Source organism: Cnephaeus nilssonii (genome assembly GCF_951640355.1).
Source record: "Cnephaeus nilssonii genome assembly, chromosome: 5".
Taxonomy (NCBI): Eukaryota; Metazoa; Chordata; class Mammalia; order Chiroptera; family Vespertilionidae; genus Cnephaeus; species Cnephaeus nilssonii.
Genome location: NC_137076.1, coordinates 86034025 through 86057825, shown reverse-complemented (window position 1 = coordinate 86057825; position 23801 = coordinate 86034025). Strand labels below are relative to the sequence as shown.

Here is a 23801-nt window from a genome sequence, read left to right as displayed (position 1 = left end):
CACCACAAAATAATTTAAAACAGTGGGGTTTTGTTTTGCCTCTAAAAGAAACTAGTATCTATTACCAATCCCCATCACCCTTGCTTCCCACTCCCTAGTCTCCTCACCCAAAGTAATCACTAATCTACTTAAGCTACTTTCTGTCTCTATAGATTTGCCTATCATGGACAATTTCATAAAAGTGGAACCATACGATATATGGTCCTCTGTGGCTGTCTTCTCGCACTTCACATAAGGTTTTCAAGGTTAATCATGTTGTAGGATGTGTCAGTACTTCATTGTTTTTTGTAGCTGAGTAATATTCTATTGTTATTCATTAGTTAATGGACTACTTTATGGTTATTATGAATAATGCCGCTATGAATATTCACTTACAAGTTCTTATGCGAATGTATGTTTTCATTTCTCTTGGGTTTAATACCTAGGAGTGAAATATCTGGGTTATATGGTAATTCCACATAAAGTTACTGTTTTGTCTGCTTAAAATCTTTGACTCCTCCGTAACAGTCTTTCCTCTCTCCCTTCTATTTTGCTATATAATTCCTTCCACTTTGGCTACAGTCTTGGTGAAACTGTCAATCACCTCTTTAAGATCTCCCCTGGCCAAGGAGTTGAGCACGTGGTCCAAGTTCTACCAATCAGATGCTCTCTCTCTGGAATTTGATTCTTTAGCTGAGAAACAGTGAGGCAGAAAGGTGTGGGAACTCATTCATCACTGCCCATTGATTTTCTACCATGTACATCTCAGAGTTACACTTATACTTCAACTTTTTCTTTAAATATTCAATTATACCATATCCTTCCAAAAGATTCTCTGATTTTGTTTTTCCTTAAGCAGAACAAAGTTAGCTTTGTAGCTTGCATGCACCTTTAGCCACATTTTAAATACCTTCTTTGAATAAATAAAAATGCATGCTTCTTTGTTACCCAAAACTGGTCTTTCTGTTGATGCTCTAATTTAATCAACTCACATCTTCTTCTCCCCCTACCCCATCCTCAGTCCATTATCCAAGAGGAAAAGGAAAAACACCCTTCATTATAAGCTCTGATCTCAAAAATGAGGAATTCAAGCAAGTCCCTGAATTCACCCTGTGTCCCAAAGACAAAGATGCAAACACCCAGAGCCGCCAGCAATAGTTCTTTCTTGGTTATGTTATAATCTGAGGCTTTTACAGACCATGGTCCCTGCTCTTTCATGTATATAAAAAGGATGTAGTTAAAACAAATTAAAGGCCTACATGCCTTCATTCTGTATTAACCCACAGACCCACAGAAGGGTTCTCAAACTCAGAAATCAGATCCTGAACTACCGTCTTTCTAACAGTGAAAGACAAAATACACAGGACAATTAAAGAGATGATTTTATTCAGGCTGTTGCAATAAGAAAAATGTCCATTAATGAAGGACATCTCAAATAAAAATATGGGGACCTGTCGTTTTATAAAGGGAAGTAGACGGGAATCATGAGGCAAAGTGGAGGCAGGGCTTAACTGAGTCATCCAGGAAGGGTGGTTTTTGTGGTTAGCTCTTTCCTGAAGCAGTAAAGCTTGGGAAATTTATTTCTGGGAGCAAAATGCTTACATAAAATTCAGTCTTTCCTTCCTTCCTTCCTTCCTTCCTTCCTTCCTTCCTTCCTTCCTTCCTTCCTTCCTTCCTTCCTCCCTCCCTCCCTCCCTCCCTCCCTCCCTCCCTCCCTCCCTCCCTCCCTCCCTCCCTCCCTTCCTTCCTTCCTTCCTTCCTTCCTTCCTTCCTTCCTTCCTTCCTTCCTTCCTTCCTTCTCCTTCCTTTTCCTTCGCTCCCTGTTTCCCTCCTTCCCTCTCTCCCTTCCTTCTTCTTTCCACACTTTTGCTCATTCAGGAAATATATATTGAGTATCTATTTTTATGCTGGGACCATGGCTCTGGGTTTAAGAGAGGATCCTGCTGTCAAGGGTCCTTGTGAAAGGAAACAGAGCTTAGGAGGTGACCTGCATAGGCTGAGGGAGCACTTGGTTTTGAGGCAGACTTTTCCTCTTACTGCCTCTTCTCATCATTCCCATTGCACGCCCCCTCCCTTTCCTTGGTCTCTGTGCCTTGGATCAAGATGCCCCTCTGTCTGGATAACACTTCTACATTTTCCTACCACCTCCAGGCCAATATAAATACCTTTTCCTCCAAGGAATTTTTCTATATTTCAAATGAAGTTACCTGAGATAACTGTGGGAGGCTTTAGTGGTCTCTACCAAAGTCATGGCATTTTTAAATAGAGATGGTCTACTGTTCTTAATTTTATGTAAAGCGTTATCTTTAAGCAGCTTCAGGACAGCCTCCAGTCCCCAGTCCCCTCTGCCAGCTAGATTGTCTCCTATAAATCCCTGTAGAAGTTCTAACAGGTTCCCAGAGATGAATGAATCTCTCCTTCCCTTATTTATATTCTTTAACAATCTACCTTATTGAAATTATTTATAAATTTCTGCTCTGGTAGTTTGTAAGACGTTTTTTGTTCATTTGTCTATCTCCCCAAATGCCTTTTATACCTATCATGTGTAAATTTTTCTGCATTTAAGGAGCAGGAGTGAAGTGTAAGCATTATAGGGAAGATTCTGTGCTTCATTGGAAAACTACATTGTCCAGAACACAGCCTTCCATTGCTATCTTCCTCTGATTCTATGGGAGCTACAATTCTGTAGGCTGTGAATAATTGATAGCAATGTAAAATCATTTTTGTCTATAGATGCGCAAATTCTATACATTGGAGATTCCACTGTGGAAGAGTCCAGGTTTGCCTCCACTTCACATTCATTTCAACATCCCTGGTACATAAATGTCTTTTGTTGTTACTGTTGTTTAACACATCTCTAATTTCCTCATGGAGTTGACAAAATCTTTGACCCGTGTTCATACTTATACCTATATGAAGTCATGATTTTACTTATTTTTCAAAGTTATATTTTAACAAGGTTGGATTACATTAAATTACTCAGAGCATCAAGGAGCACTGAAGAAATTCTTGATAGGCATGGCTTCAGGGGAAATAGAGCGTAATAGTTAAGAATATCGGATTTGGGGGATGGGGGGGGAAAAAAAGAATATCGGATTTGCAGTAGACTCTGTGAGTTCAAGTTCTACCCAGATCTACTACTTTTTTCCTCCCTAAGATCTGTGGCCTTGAGCATGCTACTTATCCTCTCTGTGCCTCAGTGGAGACAATAGTACTTATTTTATAGAGTTGTTCTAAGGACTTCATGAGCTCATCAAACAATGTGTGGCATCTGGTAAGTGCTCAATAAATGCCAGCTTTTACTATTATTAATTAATAAGGAAATATGTAAGTAAATTCTGTGTCCCACTTTAAATATTAGCAGGTTGGAGACAGAAAGCAAACTTTTCCCCATCACATGTCTCAAGTATTCACAGCCACAGTCCCATTTATAGAAAGACAAATGGAGATGATAGAAAGAGGTAGAACCAAGTTCACTTGAGGTATTATTCTGCAGTCTTGTCCCACTTTGCAAATAAAGTATTTAAACATTTGCCCTCGGATTTTTCAAACCAAGGCCTCTAATTGGCAGACAAGGGGTCCTTCCTGTTTCTCTGTCACTGTTAGACACCACCCCCCATGCCCACTTTCCCAGGATTTCTTACAAATCTCCCCTCTGACTCAAAATAGAAAATGGGGCTAAGGCACAGCTATCAGGGTCATTTCTACCTTAGGGCACCCATTTTCAAGGTATCAATTTATAATCCCATTCTAGCCAATTCCTGCTGGAGTATTTTCTGAGACATTTGGGGGTTCTTTATGACCTTATGTTATTCCACCTCCCTTTGTGGCCAGATGAAGCTCCTTTCTGGGTATCTGTGATTGACTGTCTGGGAGATAACAATAAAAAAGAGGACAAGAAAGCAAGAAATGTTAGAGGTAGAAAAAGGAAGTGTCAGACTGACCCAGGACGCCGGTTGAGAGAAGCAGTCTTTGCACACATGTGGCGATTTGCGAACTCCACTCAGGAGAAGCAATTACATCTCAGGGAAACAGCCACAGTGCTTGGGGTGTTTTTGTTGCTGTTTTACTGTGTTTTTATTTTATTTTGTTTTGAGGGAAAGGGCTTTTTTCTGCTTTTGTTTTGTCTATATCAGAACAACATTTTAAAAAGATGTTGATACATAGTTTAGCTTTGAATTGGTTTTCTACCAATTTCTTTTTTTAAAAAAAAACACACGTTTGTATTGATTTCAGAGAGGAAGGAAGAGGGAGAGATAGATAGAAACATCAATGATAAGAGAGAATCATTGATTGGCTGCCCTCTGCACACCCCACATTGGGGATCAAGCCCGCAACCCAGGCATGTGCCCCTGACGGGAATCAAACCTGGACCCTGCAGTCCACAGGATGACTCTCTATCCACTAAGCCAAATCAGCTAGGGCATCTACCAATTTCTTTGAATTCACTTTGAATCTGGTTTTCTACTATGGGGCCCATCTCCATAGCTAAACCATATTTGCCTATAGTATCAAGTTTCTTAATTATGAATTCATGGAACCTTTTAGAGGTCAAGATAGGTAAATATTTAAAACATATGTCTTTTTTTTTCATTGACTTTTAATTAATTTATTTATTTATTTATTTATTTATTTATTTTTATCCTCACCCCACGGGATATGCTTATTGATTTTATTTTTTATTTCATTTATTTATTTTTTAAAATCTTTATTGTTGAAAGTATTACATATGTCCCCTTTTTCTCCCATTGACCCCTTATAGCCCACCCCCAACTCCTACCCCAGGCCTCCACCACCCTATTGTCTGTGACCATGGATTATGCATATATAAAGCATATATATCTTGATTCTTCTGGGAACCTTACTTTTGTTAGATATTTAAAAGGATCAAGAGGAACCCAAATTTAAGACTCATTGCTCTGGAGGATTTTCAAAAGTAGAATAAGTTTATCGTTTCTTCCAGTCAGCAGGCAAGAGGAACATGCAAGTGAAGAAGAGCTTTGACTCAGCCTTTGTTCCGTCTTTGCTCCACGGCCAGCATGTGACGTGAATGAATGTGTCATTCAGGGAGGGAGAGAGTGATTGCAAGACACCACACAGTGTGTGACCATTGCAATTTCACAGAATAACACAAGACCACTTTTCAAAATTCTTGCCTCTTTTGTGCCATAAAAAATAAAAAAGAGAGAGAGGGAGGGAGAAATGGGTTCATCTTTTCTTTGGAGAAGTAAGCCTCCAAGGTCAACTGGTTAAGGGATGTAGACCAAGTTCATTTAGTGTTAGATAATATTCTGATTATTTAGAATGTTTGGAGGGATTTGTTCTCTGATGAGGCTGGAAAGTCACCACTTTAAGGCTGTCAATGACTCATCACAAAGGTCAAGAGGGAAAATATATCCTCCCCAGTACAGCATAAATGGTTGGATTCATTCTCCCAGCTTTCAAACCTGCTTTTGAAATGTAAAAGGCATAAAGCAGAGTGGGGCCGGGGGAGGGGTGCCCATTTATTGTCCAGTTTGACTCCTCCGTGACAGCACCATTTTTTAAATCATGTATTTAGCAAACCTCAAAAAAGATGGTTGCTTTTGACCAATGAATTCCATACTTACAAATTGTTTACCTCTGAACACTTGCATAAAATTGCTAGGGCTAGACCATGGCTGATGATAGTTCAAAGAAGTTCTCCAAGTTATTCTAATATGTAGCCAGAACTGAGAATCACTGGTTAGAGTCAGAAAAATCTGGACTTTAAACACCATTTTCCTATAAATCACTTTAGACTCAAAGCCTATTTCCTTATCTATAAGGTGGGAACATGCAACAAATATTATATTAGGTTTCAATAAATATGGAAAAAGAAAAAAAGGGCACAGACAAAATTATATGTAAATCTTTCTCCATTGTACAACAGACACTCGGCCCCACAAAGTTATAAAAGTGACAAATGTCTAATCACCATATTCAAATGCAATGACTTTAAAATAACTATGTTTTCTTTTAAGGTGATTAATTCTGACCAAGCGTTTTTCCCTCTTTGAGTGAATAATAATAATTAATTTACAGTAAGTAGGCAATTCACATTCTCCTCACACTCAGAGATTTCCTGGCTCTAACCAATGCAAAGGATCAAGCCATCTTGGCTGGCTGCCTATTCATCCAGCAGATTATTCTTCTTTACAAACAGACCCGGCCATAGCAAGACCAATTCATGCCCAGCTGCGACAATTGTCCTTATCACCATACATCCTATGGGGATGTTCCTCAATTTCTGCCACATGTCCTGTGTCTCCTTTTGTAGTGGTCCAAGAAACTTTAAAAAAATATATTTTAAATATATTTTTATTGATTTCAGAGAGGAAGGGAGAGAGCAATAGAAACATCACTGATGAGAGAGAATCATTGATCGGCTGCTTCCTGCATGCCCCACACTGGGGACTGAGCCCACCACCTGGGCATGTGCCCTGACCAGGAATCAAACTGTGACCTCCTGGTTCCTAGATCAAGCCACACAAAGCTGGGCTAAGAAACCCCTTTTTTAGTGCTTTTTCTGTGCCACTCCATTTGTGCTATATTTTACATATATTATTGTATTCCACCCTCATAATAGCTTTGTGAATCAAGTGTACTATCTCCATTTTACAGATGAGGGAATAGGCTTAGAGAGGTTTTAAACTTGCCTATGGGCACAAAGCTGATATTTAACATCTGGATTTGAATTCAAGTCTGTCTGGCTCTTAACCATTACACTAAATTCCTTCTTGACCCACCCAGCTTCTGTCCTTTGTTCTTGCTCAAATCAGAGAACAAATAAAGTATCCTTCTCAGAAAAACGAAATTTAGGATTTCTCTTACTATAATAGCTAACATTAATTGAGAGCTTAACTGGCACCAGATAGATATATTATGTGCCTTCTTCTTTCCTTTGAACTACCTCTTCTAGACTTTCCATATACATATTTTTATTTAATGAAATATTTTACATGTTGAAAATTATGTCTATGTACTTACAAACACATATAATGCCTACTTGATTTACCACACTCTTTGTTCTTCCCCTCTGCTCATAGGAAACTATTTACAGTGCTAGGAACCAGTGAAGCTATCTCTTGCCTCTGGTCTTTTGTATGTCATCTTCTTTACACTGTGCTCCTTCGACACCACTTTTCTTCTCGGTTTCTCTTACCCTTCAAAGATGGCTTTATGCGGCCCATGTCTGAGCTGATCCTATGTGATAGGGTATATATTTAGGATATATTTTCATTTGCTATTTACTAGTATTTGTTGGTCTTCTCCATGAAGTTGGGAGTACATATACCACAATGACTGAGACATCAGCTATACATAGCAAAGTGCTTACATATGGAAGACCCATGGGATTTTTTTAAATAGGGGAATTAACTGCTATTTCTATAACCCACACTAAACCACCTAGGCTATACCTCATCTCATATTTGCAATCCCTACCTTGCCAACCTCTGTGAAGTGGAACTAAAAGCTGTTTGGTACAAAATTGCAGGAACATGGAGAACTATAGTATTAACTTTTCCTAGCCATCCTCAACCCTTACCTTTCACAGACATAGAAGCATTCGCTAAATTATCAGTTTGCTTCAGATTTAGAAACAGGAATAGGGAGCAGTTGGATTCATTAATTTGCTTACCACAGTCCAGAGTTTTGGTCCTTCTTGACACATGCCACAAAATTTCAGCTTGTTGTAATTAATGTAAAAATTTAAAGCAGAGTGTTTTGATTAAAAAACTATGAAGTCAAAACAGGATGATATACCATAGGGACTATGCACAGAATCATTCTCTTGACCACAAAACTGTAAGTATTTGTTTCCCTAAAGAATCAAAGCATACACTTTATAGAAAAACAAAACAAAATAACAACAACAAAAAACCACAACATCATCTAGAACTGGTTTAAGCATTCTAGTGTGTTAGGAAAAACCCCCAAATTATGTGACTTGCAATCAATTGTCCAAGCCATCTTGTTCAAGACTGCTTTGTTCCCATTGCCTTCAGGTTACTAGCTTCTGCTTAGTCTTGCATATAGACATGGTAATCATTAGAGAAATTCTGCTTGCAGCTTGAGAAGATAAGGGCAGTATGTATTGTTTATCAAAGATTGGCATGAACCTCATAACCAGACTCACATCAACTAGCACAATCTTCCTAGGACCCCCCTGGTGCTCACATGTTTGTAGTGGTCCATCACCTCTTGCCCCTCCCATTTTGCCTTCCCTTGGCATAAAAGAAGCCTGAACTCTATACTTCCATAGGATGGATTTGAGGTACCACTAGGACTCCTATCTTCTTGGTTGACACCTTCTTGATCAATAAAACCTGACATTTTGAGGGGTTTTGTGTGTGTGTGTGTGTGTGTGTGTGTGTGTGTTTTACTTTTTGAAGCACCGGGAAAACAGACTTTAGACTAGTAACATTGTTATTTAAAACAGGGAATTCTGAGAGTTGTAAGAATTTGCTCTTTGAAGGATCCATCAGTTAGTCTGCATTCAGGTGTGTAAACTGCATTTGAGAAGACCGGTGGGTTATGGTGCTGAAAGAACAGTTCCTACAGAAGCTCCTTTACCTACACCAGGAGAGACCTGGGAATCCTAAGTCAAGAAATATCAGCAACACATCACAGAAAAAGAGTTTCAATAGATATGGTCTCAGAGACACCAGAGAACACTGTTTCTGAGAATGTCTGGCTGAGAACCACTTGCTGCAGAAATAGCTGATAGAGGCATCTTCATAGCTAGATTTCTTGAATATGTTCAGACTCTTGATATCTACTGTCCAACTGCCCCCTAAAAAATGCTGCACTTCCATTTTTAATTTTTTGAGCAAGCTACATACTGTTTTCCATAGTGGCTGCACAAGTCTGCATTCCCATCAACAGTGTACTGGGGTTTCCATTTGTTTATTTGTGCATAGTAGCCATTCTGGCAGGTGGGGTGATAGTAGCCATTCTGGCAGGTGTCATTTTAATTTGTATCTCTCTGATGATTAGTGACTTTGAGCTTTTTTTCATATATCTCTTGGCCATCTGTATGTTCTCTTTGGAGAAGTGTCTATTTAGGTCCTTTGCACATTTTTTAAGTGGATGAAGTTGTATGAGTTCTTTATATATTTTGGAAATTAACCCCTTACAGATGTATCATTGGAAAATATGTTTTCCCATACAGTGGACTCTCTTTTCATTTTGTTGATGGTTTTATTTTTTCTCTTCAGAAGCTTTTTATTTTGATGTAATCCCATTCGTTTATATTTTCCTTTGTTTCATTTGCCCTAGGAGATGTGTTGGCAAACATATTGCTATGAGAGATGTCTGAGATTTTGCTGACTATGGTGGCTTCTAGGATTTTTATGGTTTTACGACTTACATTTAAGTCTTTTATCCATTTTGAGTTAATTCTTATGTATGGTGTAAGTTGGTGGTCTAGGGATATATCCTAAAAATTCTGCAACACCAATCAGAAAGAATATACGTATGCCTATGTTCATAGCAGCACAATTTATAATAGCTAAGATCTGGAAACAGCCCAAGTGACCCTCAGTAGATGAGTGGATAAAAAATATGTGGTACATTTACATAATGGAATACTATGAAGTTGTAAAAAAGAAGGATCTCTTACTCTTTGAGGAAGCATGGGGGGATCTGGAGAGTATTATGCTAAGTGAAATAAGCCAGTCAGAGAAAGACAAGTATCACATTATCTCACTCATATATGGAATCTAATGAACAAAATAAATGGATGAACAAAATAGATCCAGAGACACTGGAGTATGTAACAGACTAATGAATTTCAGGGATGGGGAGGTGGGAAGAGATTAACCAAAGAACTTACATGCATATATGCATAACCAATGAACAGACAATAGTGTGGTGAAAGCCTGGGGGAGGGGGGATAGAAGCAGGGTGTCAGGGGTCAATGGGGAATAAAAGGGGATATCTGTAGTACTTTCAACAATAAAGATAAATTTTAAAGAATGCTGCACTTTATAAACATTCCCAGAAGTGACAGGAACCTATCTTTCTGTACATTAACCAACCTGTACACACTGTGGATCAAGGATTGGCAAATTTGTGCTATAAAGGGCCAGATAGCCAATATTTTCAGGTTGTTTTTTTTAATTTCCAGTCTCTGTTGCAATTACTCAGCTCTGCTGTTGGCATATGAAAACAGCCATAGGCAATACTTAAGCAAATGAGTAGGACTCTCATCCAATAAAACTTTACTTCTGGACATTGAAAATTAAGTCATATAATTTTCACATGATGAAGTATTTTCTGATTTTTTTCAACATTTAAAAACATAAAAGAAATTCTAGCTTGAGTGCCACAAAAAAAAAAATAGGCTGGTCACTAAGCCTGATACCCCTAAGTCAGTCATAGTATAATCACAGAAAATACTTTTGGACTAGCACGTAGCTTTCACAACATGTATAAAAGGTAAAACTCCTGAATATTCCCCTGGCCCACTTTGCAACATCATTTCATTTTTTAAAAAATATAGGAAGATGCCCTAGCTGGTTTGGTTCAGTGGATAGTGCATCGACCCATGCACTAAAAGGTCCCAGGTTCCATTCCAGTCCAGGGCACATGCCCAGGTTGTGGGCTCTATCCCTGGTGGGGGGCGTGCAGGAGGCAGCCAATCAGTAATATTCTCTCATCATTGATGTTTCTATCTCTCTCTTCCCCTTCCTCTCTGAAATCAATATATATGTGTACACACACACACACACACACACACACACACACACACACAAACACACACTCTTCTGGCCACTCTGTGTGCACCAGGCCTCTATATACTAGAGGCCTGGTGCACAAAATTCGTGCATGGAGGGGTGTGTCCCTCATCCCAGCCTGCACCCTCTTCAATCTGGGACCCCTCGAGGGATGTCCGACTGCCCGTTTAGGCCTGATCCCGGTAGGATTGGGCCTAAACGAGCAGTCAGACATTCCTCTCACCATCCAGGACTGCTGGCTCCCAACTGCTTGCTTGCCTGCCTTCCTGATTGCCCCTAACCACTTCTGCCTGCCAGCCTGATCACCCCCTAACCACTCCGCTGCCAGCCTGATTGATGCCTAACTGCTCCCCTGCCAGCCTGATTGTCCCTAACTGCCCTCCCCTGCTGGCCTGATCGCCTGCAACTGCCCTCCCCTGCTGGCCTGATCCCTCCCAACTGCTCTCCCCTGCTGGCCATCTTGTGGCAGCTATCTTGTGTCCACATGGGGGCAGCCATCTTTGACCACATGGGGGCAGCCATCTTGTGTGTTGGAGTGACAGTCAATTTGCATATTACTCTTTTATTAGATAGGATAGAGGCCTGGTGCATGGGTGAGGGCCAGCTGGTTTTTCCTGAAGGGTGTCCTGGATCAGGGTGGTGGTTCCCTTAGGGCATGGGACAGCCTGGGCGAGGGGCCTGTGGTGGTTTGCAGGCCGGCCATGCCCCCCAGCGACCCAAGCAGAGGCCCTGGTATCTGGGATTTATTTATCTTCTATAATTGAAACTTTATAGCCTTGAGTGGAGGCCAGGGTAGGCCAGGAAGCTTGGCTTCCTCCATCGCCGGGGAAACCCAAGCCTCCTGTTCTCTCCGTGGCTGTAGCCATCTTGGTTGGGTTAATTTGCATACTCGCTCCTGATTGGCTGGTGGGCGTGGCTTGTGGGTGTAGCAGAGGTACAGTCAATGTGCATATTACTCTTTTATTAGATAGTATATATTAGAGGCCTGGTGCATGAATTCATGCATGGGTGGAGTCTGGCCAGCCTGGCCAGGGGAGGGGACATGGGCAGTTGGCCAGCCTGCCTGCTGGTCGAGGGAACAATTTGCATATTAGCCTTTTATTATATAGGATATATACTGAGTGGCCAGATTTTTATGCGTTCAGAGATCATAATAATCTGGCCACTCAGTGTATATATATAACATAGGAAGAGAAGAAACTTTTATTTTAACTCAATGGAAAATTCCCTGCAAGGGTATTTTCTGCAGAGCAGTCAGGAGACAGCCATGTACACAGATTAAGCCCTCAGGTCTCCAACTCTAGACCACTGCTGAGCCTCATTATGAGAACTTCTGAGGCCCTGTTAAGGAAGGTTGCGTAGTTGGGAGAATCATCTTTCTGTGACCACATGAGGCGAGAGTCTGCCACTGTTCTGGCTCACAATTCTTGGCTTCAATATTTGGGAGGTCTTGCCCAACTAAAAACTCATCAAGATTTGGCCTAATATAATTTCCCATATTATATACATTTCTACAACTGTTATCATTTGAACCTTACATACATCTTGCTTGGTCCTTATAGCAAGTTTGCAAAATAGTTAAGTCTGTTAAGTTTATTGTCCATGGTGTGAATTGTCAGATGCAGAGGGCTGGAGTGGCCTGCCTGGGAGCCCCTGCTACTAACTGATGCTTCCTGATCTAGAATCCTGATCCCCTATGTGCTCTTTCCCCTGTCCCACAAGGACTCTCAAAAAGTCACACTTAAGAAAAAGAACATTTTATTTAATTCAAAATATATTTTATTATGTATTACCAGGCACTGTCTCATTGTTTTGTGACTTTGTGCTGACAACCTAAATATTATATAACAAAATTTTAGTGATAAAATATAATTTGAATCATATGATCATATCTACATAGCCATCCTCAGGAATATACATAGATATTTTGATACGTAGTAAATCCTTACGCTCTAATTGCTAAGCAGTGGAGGGAGTTGTTCAGTCATATAAGAAATGGCAAGGCTGGCCCAGTTTTCAACAACTTTCCCCATGGAATAAAACATCCTCACCTATTAAAGATTCTGGCATATGTCTCTCTGTGACTAACAGAATTCTAATATGCCCCTAATAGTCCCACTACTTTGGTTGCATACTCCACCTCCCAGTTAGTCAAACAAATATTAATCTGTGTGCTGCTCTGAAATGATCTTGCAGGTGCAATTAAGGCCCTTTATCAATTGATTTTAAGGAGAGTAGCATGGTGGGCCTAACCCAATCAGATGAGATTTGACAAGACCACAAAGACTAAAAGCAACAGAGATCCTCCTGCTGATTTTGAAGTAGCACGTAGCCATGTTATAAACTGCCAATGAAGGGGGTCGCATAGCAAGGACATGAAGGTGGCCTCTGGGAGCTGATGTGGCCCTGGCTAACAGCCAGCACGAAAGTGGCTGGCAGTTTTGCTACTGGAAATAACAACTCTGCCACCCACCAAAGAGCTTGGGAAAAGACCCCAAGACTGAGGTAAGATCTCAGCCTTGTTTGACACGAGACCTGAACAAAGGACCCAGCTAACCTGTACCCAAATTCTTGCTTCCCGGAAACTGAGATAATACATTTGTGTTAAGCTGCTAAATTTGTAGGAATTTGTTTTACAAAAACAGAAAACTAATCCACTCTCATAGAGAGAATGATAACCTTTCTTCAGGTGCCTGCATGTATTGTTTGATCTTGTATTTCACAGCCCACCCCACCCTCAGTGTGACTGAAGCTTGCTCATCTCCCCAGTCACAGCTCTAAGCTTTCTGCTCTGCTGTTTAATCGCTGGCTTTCTAACAACTATTTTCCACCTGCCACCCTTGACAGAAAGAAACCACTTTTTCATGGTGAAAATTTGCCTCCTGATTCTAAACCTTTCTCCAAACACTCCTTGCCTATACCTAGAGATTTAACCTACTCAGTAAGGGATGAGCAGTCTATATACTAATAGCTGGAGGTGTTCTCACTGTCAGGAGAATGTGTATCTATGGACGCATGGAAGTCTTAAGGAATAGAACAGAGGTCCTAAACATGATCTCAGACAGCAATATGAAGACAGGAGAAGTTTGGGCTGAGGGCAGATGCAGAAGTGATTGTTACATCTGAGATCAAACCTGGGCACTCAGGGTTGTAGGTAAGGTTAGTATTACAAAGCAGGTATAACCCAAGGTACGCTTATTTTCCTAATCAAAAAGTTTCTCCCCTGCCATTCATGCTCCCCCATAGGCAAGCCCTGTCCAGTCTTCCTGGCCTCATCCATTACTGCCCTGCACGCATTGTTCTCTCCAGCAAGCAGGATTGCTCACTGCTCTCCCCCGTTTCTCATGCTGCCAGGAATGACCTCACCCAACTTCCCCTTTAAGACATGTGGTTTGCTTTTCAGAAGCCTTCACTGATCTGTACTTTTCTTTTCCTTAGTGACACTATTACAGGCTGAGCAGCATCAATATTTGAATATTTGTCTTATCATCAGATATACTAGAATTTTGGAAAGGATACTTAAAGATCTACAGAAATGTTATATTTCTTATAAAATTGGGACTGCCTTCCCTATGGGAAGTTTTTATGTATGTCTTGTCTTGTATGAATTAAGGATTTCTCAGGATCCAGATGTAAAAAGCACTGGTAATAATCCAAATAGTGAAATTAATCATCATTATATTTTAAGATTATATTTTAATCACAGATTACTGAATCTTTAAATAAGTAATTATGGCTTGCCAGCCACCATCAAAAATTATATCTATAACAATGAATAATCCAGCTAACAATATTACACCCTTATTGTATTTTGTTACAAGGGTAATTCCCAAGTTCTACATCCACCAGACTTACCACAATGCTATAGACGTGTGGTAAATCTTATCTAGGTTTAACTCACTCAAATATTTTAGTTTGATAATTAATTTTTAATTAAAATTCAACCATAAAATAAATTATTATGTTAAAAATAAAATACTTTACCAGGTAATTCATCTACTATAATTTTTTTCTGGTATATAACCTTAGATATTCTTTTGAAAACCTTCCTAATTTATGTATTTAGTAAATTATGATTTTGAGAATTTTAGAGTAGTCCATATTGATAATCTCTAGTTATTCCTAGAAATTATCAATTTTATTGCCAAAGACTATAATATGTAATTTTTAGATATACATTTTATAGCCAAAAATTCCTTTCTGATACTAACTAATGATTTTGTAGTATATTATTTGAGCATACACTAATATTTATATACTAGAGGCTTGGTGCATGAATTCGTGCACAGGTGGGGTCCCTCAGCCTGGCTGGTGATCGGCCGATCAGGGCCATCTCGCTCAGACCGGGGGGTGGGACTGTGGGAGGTTGGTTGGCTGCTGGAGATTGGCTGTAGGAGTGCACTGACCACCAGGGGGCAGCTCCTGCATTGAGCGTCTGCCCCCTGGTAGTCAGTGCACGTCAGAGTGACCGGTCGACTGGTCATTTGGTTGATTGGTTGTAATGGTCGCTTAGGCTTTTATATATATAGATATGAACACATATATTTTATTATTGATTTTTAGAGAGAGAAAGGGAGAGGGAGAGATAGAGAGAGAAACATCAATTAGCTGTCTCCTGCATCCACCCTAACTGGTAATCAAACCTGCAATCTGAGTATGTGCCCTGAACCAGGAACTGAACTGGTGACCTTCATCGCACAGGACAATGCTCAACCAACTGAGCCACGTCACCCAGGGCAGAACATATACTAATACTGACTATTTTTTTAAATAAGAAATAAACACTTTAGCAAGTTAACATTGTACTTTCAATGTTAAATTCCTAGTGATAGCCAACATGAAAAATTATTAAACAAGTTGTTAGATATTATATAGTCAACACTGAGAAGATTGTAATATGGATCTGCTTTAAAATACGAATCTTTAAAAACATTCATCTGTATCAAAATATTTTAGTGTATTTTTATATAACAAGTTTTTTTGTCTAAAGTTTTACATATGTCTCCTTTTCCCCCAATTGACATCCCCCCCCCCTATAATAAGTTTCACATACACATATGACTATACCTTTGATCTAGGATACCTCTAGGAAACATCTGAGAGGTTCAGGATTGGAATTGCAGGTGATCTGACCTGGTTTCCCAAAATATGTCTTCATTTTGGCCATGCCTAAGACTAATTAGTAGTCATTAGTTATATACTGCATACAGTTCTATCTACCACTGAAAAACAAAAATCCTGGATACCATTCATTCAAAATGTAGTTTTTTTTTGTTTAACTCTTGGGTCACAGAAATTGGGGTGTGGATCTGAAGATAATAAAACAACATTTCTAGATCACAATTACAACATGGTGTGCAACATCTCACTTTTATTTTTTCCAACACCACAGCTTTTTATTCCCATTTTGTTGATGAGGAACAGAAATAGAGAGTTCATGCAATCCCTCCGAATTCACTCAGCCAGGGGGGGCACCCATTGTTGTAGTCCAGATTTTCTCACTTCAAGTCCCATGTCTTTCTCAAACTTATCACCCTCCACATAAATACTCTGATATTTCTTAGTAAGAAATGTAAATTGGGCCCTGGCTGGTGTGGCTCAATTGGTTGAAGCGTCATTCCATACACCAAAAAGGTGGCAGGTTTGATTCTGGTCAGCACACATACCCAGCTTGTGGGTTTCATCTCCAGGATCCACAATTGGAGCACCTGCAGAGGCAACTGATAGATATTCTTCTGTCATACCGCCCTCCTTCTCTCTCTCTCCCACTCCCTGCCCCCCTCTCTCCCTCTTTCCTCCCTCCTTTCCTCTTTCTAAAATAAAAAAAAAAAGAAATGGAAATTAGGGCTGTATGATTAAACTAATTGTCTACATATATATATTTTCCTGTTTCCAGTAGAAATCACTATAAGAGCTTAAAACAATGAATGGATCCTGTTCCTATCCATTTGTCTTAATTATGCAAGATCTGGAGGAATAAGGCATGACAGGGAGCTGCCTAAACAAGGAGTTATTTATTAACAGAAACATGAAATCAGACAAAAACACTGGGATTAGAAGGCATTACCAATGCATTTATGTTTTCTGAATCTATACATAACTATAAAATTCTCAATGGAAGTATTATTCACCATGTTTCCATCCCCCGTGCCCCCCCCCCATATCTCTTATTATCTGCAGACTTTCATGCTCTTGCCTGTTAGCTATTGATGTTGGAGCCAGGATGTGCCCTAGTCTTGTGGAGCCAGCAAATTTCTGTCTGGAATGAAAGGAGCTTCTCTTTTCAGAGTGTCATTTTGTTTGACTACCTTTCTTTGGGCATTATTTAACTTATGCTGAAGGGAATACTAAAATAAGAGTTAGCTTTTTAGATGTTCAGTGTAAGTTTTATGTCCAGGTTCATTGAGCCACTCCAGGTATAATAACAACAAAAATATCCCCCATACCAGCAAAATGATTGGGTTTTGAACTTGTTTCTGACAGAGTTGGTATCATTTAAGGCAGAAACCCAGAGTTCTGAAGACACGCACCTTCTCTGAGAGTTTGAGTGGAACATTTTCTGATACATGCGTCACCATGTTATTGCTGCTAGCCTTAGCTTTCTAGAAGAGGGGGGCTTCTATATGTCAAACATATGATGGCTATTCTTAAAAGCAAATCAAAACGAGGGCAGTAATTTATATGGTAAGAGAAAAGCGTTCAAAAATCCCAACTAAAGCACCAGGTTCCAACAGCTAGCAGGTCTCTAGGAGATGGTGAGAGATTAATATAAGCTATTGGTTCTTTTTCAGAGGGAGGAAGATAGGGCAGAACAGGTAAGGGGCACTTTAACTCTATTATATTTTACTGCCTAAAACATGAATAAAATGTGATGAAAAGTTAAGCATGTATAAATTAGAGAGAATACATGGGAGTTTGTTAAATAACCCTCTGCTTTTCTGACATTTTGAAATTTCCATTGAAAAGGAAGGAAGGGAGGGAGAAATAAACAAAGGATTCACTACAGTGCTGTTATTTTTACTTTCAATGGCAAAGAGTAAGAGAGAATTATTATTTTAAATAAACGGAATGAGACATAAAAATAACAAATAAGCACTTTTTTTTGAAATTTTGGGAACATACTGTGAGCCATTGTGGCTGGAAAAGAGGTTGGACAAGTTATAGTTTTCTTTGGTTTGTTTGTTCATTGGCTTTTTTTTTTTCATGTATCCTGTAACTTGATTGTCTGTCTCTTACTCAGGCGTTTTCATTTAGGAGATTAAATTGCACCTGTGCACCTGAGCCTTAGAGCATTGGCAGTGAATTATCTGCTTTATCATATTGGTCAGCAATTACTTAGCATTTGTCGCCTTCTCACTTAAGGCAAAAGGAAATTCTGTGATTGACATTGGCCTTGGAACATTTGAGAATAGTAACATCAAAGAGAGATGCTCGGTGGATGAAACTGGGAAGGAAACCCCAACAACTCCCCACTCGGAAGGCGATTATGTCGAGTCTTATTAAGTGATCCTTTGGTGGGAAGGATTTGCCTCAAGGACATTGCTAAGCCCTCATTTCGCACCCTCATCATCAAGATCATTTTCTCTGTCAGCTGTCCACTGCTGGGGTGCTTTGCATGAAGTGACAACTTGACTCGGATGAGGGGTCTAATGTCCTTTTATTTTTATTTTTCACTTTAGAAAATAGGTCTTCATAATGGAGTAGGGAGCTAATATCTTGGCTCAATCATTCTCCACCAGAGATTTTTGACATGCCCAATAAATGTATTTCTTATGTAAAATAACATTCTGGACACCCCTTTAAAAGATAACATACTTTATATTATAAAAGTAACTCACACTTATTATAAAGATTTTGCCAAATATAGAAATGCATGAAAGAAGAAATTAAAAGTTACTAATAATCCTGCTATTCATCTTCTATTAATATTTTATATATGTTCTTATATTTTTTTCTCCCTACATGTATATATTTATGAAATAGGGACTTTTTCTGCATGCACAACTGGGATTATGAAAAATATTTTATAATCTGATTTTAACATTGTGCATAAATTTGAAAAATGACCTACTTCCAGGCTTCTAATGAACACTTTGTTTACCAATACTGAGCTGTGACTCAGTAGTAGCCTGTCAAGAGAGTTCTTAGGGTGTGGTGGGACTAATATTTATTAAGCACCTGCTCTGTATCAGGCAGAAAGCTGACTCTTTTGCAAAGACTGCCTTATATATACCATAAGTAGGGTAAAAAAAAATGAGGTTTCTAATTTCTGTTCCCATAAAATAGGAAGGAGATAATTCTGCAATTCAAGGAAGAAAAAGACAGAGGGTGGATTTTGATCAGAAATGTTTCCATTCACTGTTGAGCAAGGTAAACTGCGTAACGCCTCCATTTTCTCCTTATTTTGAGCATGGAGGCACAGGCTTAGTATTAAAACTTTATCTTCTATTGGGTAGAATTTTGCTTCATAAGAATGCAGTGCAATTCCTTTTGAATAAAAGGTATTCCATGGGCAGCTATTTCGGGATTGCTGGGTTGCTTTGTGCATGCCACCGCTGTCTAGCAGTGTCTGCCTTCCGCTGATCTATAGGTAATAGAGACGCCTCCGGAATACATTTCCCTAAAGTTATAATCGGATATGCTAGGGGCTCACATCACAAGTCATCTCCATGCAAAGTGGCAAGTCATTTACCGCAGAGTTACAGGAAATGCAAATTTGAGCTGGTATGTGAAAAGTGGAAGGCTCTATTTTGTTGCCCATGTAATAGGAATAGCTTGCTGTTTGTACATTGTTTTGAATAGCCCCTTCTCTGGGAAATCTGACTTAAGGTGGCACAGACACAATTCTGTGCACATTGCTTTGAATAACCCCTTCTCTGGGAAGTCTGACTTAAGGTGGCATGGACACAATTCTGTGCACATTGCTTTGAATAACCCCTTCTCTGGGAAGTCTGACTTAAGGTGGCATAGACACAATGCTGCTCTCATGTTTATGACCATCACGAGAAATGCATCCTCTATCTTACTAGGGAGAGACATGACAGAATTCCTGGGCTAATGGTTGGTGGTTTCTTTTTTTCTTAAATATGTATTTTTATTGATTTTAGAAAGAGAGAGAGAAAAGGAGAGGGAGAAAGAGAGAGAAACATCAATGAGAGAGAAATATCGATTGGCTACCCCCTGCACATTCCCTACTGGGGATTGACTCCTCAACCTAGGCATATGCCCTGACCGGGATTGAACTGGTAACTTCCCGGTGCATGGGTGCATGGGACAACACTCAACCAACTGAGCCACACCAGCCAGGGCTATTTCTTTTTGTCATAATTGAAGTTAACTTTTTCCAAAGGACAATTGAGCCACTTAGAATTATTTCCTATGTTAACACCGTACTTCCTGTCATCCATTTATTATGTCTTGGATCCTTACAACAGAATTTTATTGTGGGGTAGTTTTTAAGAGCACAGGCTCTGGAACTAGCTAGTAGAGTGAATTCAAACTTAAAGTGCTAGCTGTGATACTTTGGGCAAGGAACTTAACTTTTCTAGGCCTCATATTCTCCACTGGTAAAATGAGAATAACAATCAGCCTAAATTTATGGGGTTGATATGAAAATTAACCTCATAACATTGCATACATGAAATTCTTAGCACAATGCCTTACTAAAGGAATGAAGTCCTTAATAATCCTGTTAGGTGGCTGAGGCAAATACGGAGCAGAAAGATATCAAGAGGTTAAAGAAGACACCTGGCCTAAAGCCCCATAATTACAGAACTGAAGTCAGATCAGCCTTTTCCATTTCAGTCTTCTTTTTTAATTAAACACACGTGTGTATACAGAGCTGTTGACTCTAAACATGTTTCATTAGCAAATATAATTATTGAACATATGCAATGCAGAATAGTGGTGAGGCAATGTAGCTGTAACAATGGGGCTGATCTCCACCCCTGTGCCCACATGTACGAGCTATTACACGCAAGCACCCACATTCAGAATGGACCCCTCTCAAAGGAAACAGACTCTGCACATATCTTGCATCCCGTTATGATTCTGTCATAACTTGGGCATTTACTCAGATCCTCAACTTCCTCGCTAAAGAAGAATTTATAGTATCTGACTTGCAGTGTTATTAAGAGTAATCAAGATACTGTATGGAGAGTCAACAGCACTGAGCCTGGCCCAGAATAGATTTCTAATAAATGTTAGCTAATATCCTATTGTCCTTGCTGACAGTGTTGGTGGCAGTGGTGCTTATAGAGTCGGGGGGCAAAGAGTTTATATTTCCTGACCAGCCTATCTAAAACTTGGCTATCTTATTTTCTTCATAGCTCTTGTGACTATCTGTCTTGATTGTTCTTATTTGTTGTCTGTTTCCCTCCACTAGAATTATGTTCCAAAGAAGACACATAGCAAGTGTCCCCCTAAAAGTCTGTAAATGAATTGAGTGGAGAAGAGATAGACAGCAATGGGAAAGAAGATGGAAATAACCTACATGAGCAAGCGAGAGGGAATGTCCTGCGTTACTGATTTCTCATGAAATTCTAGCTCCATCACCAATCAGCATTTGTCAAAAAGGAGCAGCTAGCTGCCCAGAGGAAGTCAGCTTAAGAAATCATGAATGATTTTGATAGAGCACAGGTAGTGTAAGCAAATGCCTTTCTCCTCACTAGGAATAAGTATAACTTGTGTCAACATCCTTGTCTTTGACCTGAGTTCAGGTCCACTTCTATCTCCCAAACCTTCAAGGCTGTCACAGGCTTGTCACCAAGATCCCATTTTCTAATATCCTAATTGTCCTCCCAAACTGAAGTTCAGAGTTTCAGGTAATCAGATTCAGTGTAGATGCCTTCCAAGACTGTATCCATGCACACAAAGAAGCCTGCCATATGATTATGAGCATTACATGAGTCAACATATGTAGGTGAAACAATTACAATCATGATAGGCACATAGCAACAGCTCCATAAATGTTCCATGTTGTTGCTATTACTATTATCGTCATTATCCATGTATTAAAAAAGGACTTATAGACTACCTATTATGTGCCTGTAGATGTTCCAGGCTCAAGATATTCAGAGATAAACTAAACAGATCAGATCTCTGCCTTAATGGAGCTTATGGTGTAGTTGGGGTGAGGGATGTTCAGAAAATGAAGTTTAGTACATTGAGCAGAATGGTGAATGCCGCACCCAGATGGATGGTTGTGGACTACACTTTTGGTGAGGACAGGTCCCCAGCCTCCTTGTTTCACACACTCATTCCAGGAAGCACTTAATTCACGTTGGATGAATACGGGAATGAGTGAGTAAATTTCGGAGGGGTCCAGTTTAACATGGGCACCACGGGTTCTGGGTTTAGGCTATGCGTGCAGACACCACCCAAACTCCACAGTTTATGGATCCTGTTTATGTGGCAAAGTCTGGGTTAGAATATATGTGGGCGGACAGAGGGAGGAGGAGGAGGTTGTGAGAGCTGCATATATGCAAGTAAAATCCTCATGTACCTGAGGTAACATGGAAGGCAAAGTCTTTGGTTGCGCATTTTTTAAGGTAAATCTGAGCTTATGTGTGAGCCCAAGTGTAGGCTTCTGACTGAGGTAAATCTGAACTTGAGTCAGCTTGTGAGGTATTAGACTGCGGTTTTATGGGGACAGGGTATTAAGAGTATTTTGCAAGTATTTTGCTGGGGAAAATATGCCAATCACTGTTGTAATTGTTTCACATATATTGACTCATTATACATGCCTGTGATCTGTAATGTAATTGTCGGTGGGGCGAATTCAGGGTGGATAAAAGCAAAAGCTGGGGTGCTATATATGCGGAAAGTGTAGATTTGTCTGCGAATCAATGATAGGTTTTTGTGATTATTAATGAATTAAGAGGGTCTCTCTCCCCTACTTCTCTTACCCCTCCCCTCCCCCGCACCTCCCCCCAACTCAGGAGCTCTTTATTTGAGGGTGCAATTGTGAGACAGCCCTAAAATTAGGATGAGACCAGTCTGGGATTATGGGCCACCAAAGTCTGGGAGTGAGTCTGATAAAACTGAGTTGTGTGGGGGTGTGGTTGTAAATCAGGATTTGGCTCTGACCCCTGAGCCAACTAGGTTCAAGTGCAGGAGCGGGGCAGAAAGACTTGTGTTTGTGGGGCAAGCTCGGAGTTGGTGTGTGCAAGGCGGCGTGTGTGTGCCCGTGTGAGTGAGGCAAGTTCCTGAGTGTGAACCTGGGGCTCCTTGGACAAGCGGGAAGTGCGCGCGCGCTCCTGCGTGCACGCGCGCCGCAAGTTGGGATTTCTCCTTCCCACGGGCAGCAAGGACGCGCAGGACGCGAGGCCACATTGAGGTCGGAGCGGTGACCCGGCGAGCGGAGCGCGCCCTGCCCGGCCCCTGCGCGCGCCGGCGGGCTGGCGGGGGACTGGCAGCCGCGGGCGCAGCACTGCCGCCTCTGGCGCGAAGGCTCAGGCGCCTCCTCCCGCCCCATCACTGAGGCTCGGCGCACGCTGCCGGTGGCTGCCCTTTCCGCCTCGGGGAAGAGAAGCCGCTGGGCTCCGGTCGCGCTGGAACCATGGCCTCCGGCCGCAGAGGCTGGGACAGCTCCCACGAAGATGATCTGCCCGTGTACCTGGCCCGGCCGGGCACCACGGACCAGGTCCCGCGGCAGAAGTACGGCGGCATGTTCTGCAACGTGGAGGGCGCCTTCGAGAGCAAGACGCTGGATTTCGATGCCCTGAGCGTGGGGCAGCGGGGAGCGAAGACCCCCCGGAGCAGCCAGGGCAGCGGCCGCGGCGCGGGGAGCAGACCCGGGCTCGAAGGCGACTCCCCGCGCCGGGGCCAAGGCCGGGAGGAGAGCCGGGAGCCCACGCCCGCGTCGCCCGCGCCCACCGGGGTGGAGATCCGGAGCGCCACCGGCAAGGAAGTTTTGCAGAACCTCGGCCCCAAGGACCAGGTAAGGGGCCTGGGTCTCCTTTCCGTCTGCCCTCCTTCCCGGTGCAGCCAGGGGCGCCATGGCCCGGGGCACAACTTTCTTTTGCTCACTTTGCACAGGAATCGGGGACTGGGAGGAGGAAA

At 41.0% G+C, this 23801-nt stretch overlaps 1 protein-coding gene across 1 annotated transcript in view; it reads left to right on the top strand.

The window, feature by feature from the left end:
- Nucleotides 1-23080: 23080 nt before the first annotated feature.
- The window catches only part of DPYSL3 (dihydropyrimidinase like 3), a 105121-nt gene continuing 104400 nt past the window's right edge, over nt 23081-23801 (top strand). Inside the window, exon 1 of the mRNA XM_079772958.1 lies at nt 23081-23679. Within this exon, the coding sequence (XP_079629084.1) occupies nt 23299-23679 (381 nt within the window). The 5' untranslated portion in view covers nt 23081-23298. The remainder of the gene's footprint in view (nt 23680-23801) is intronic.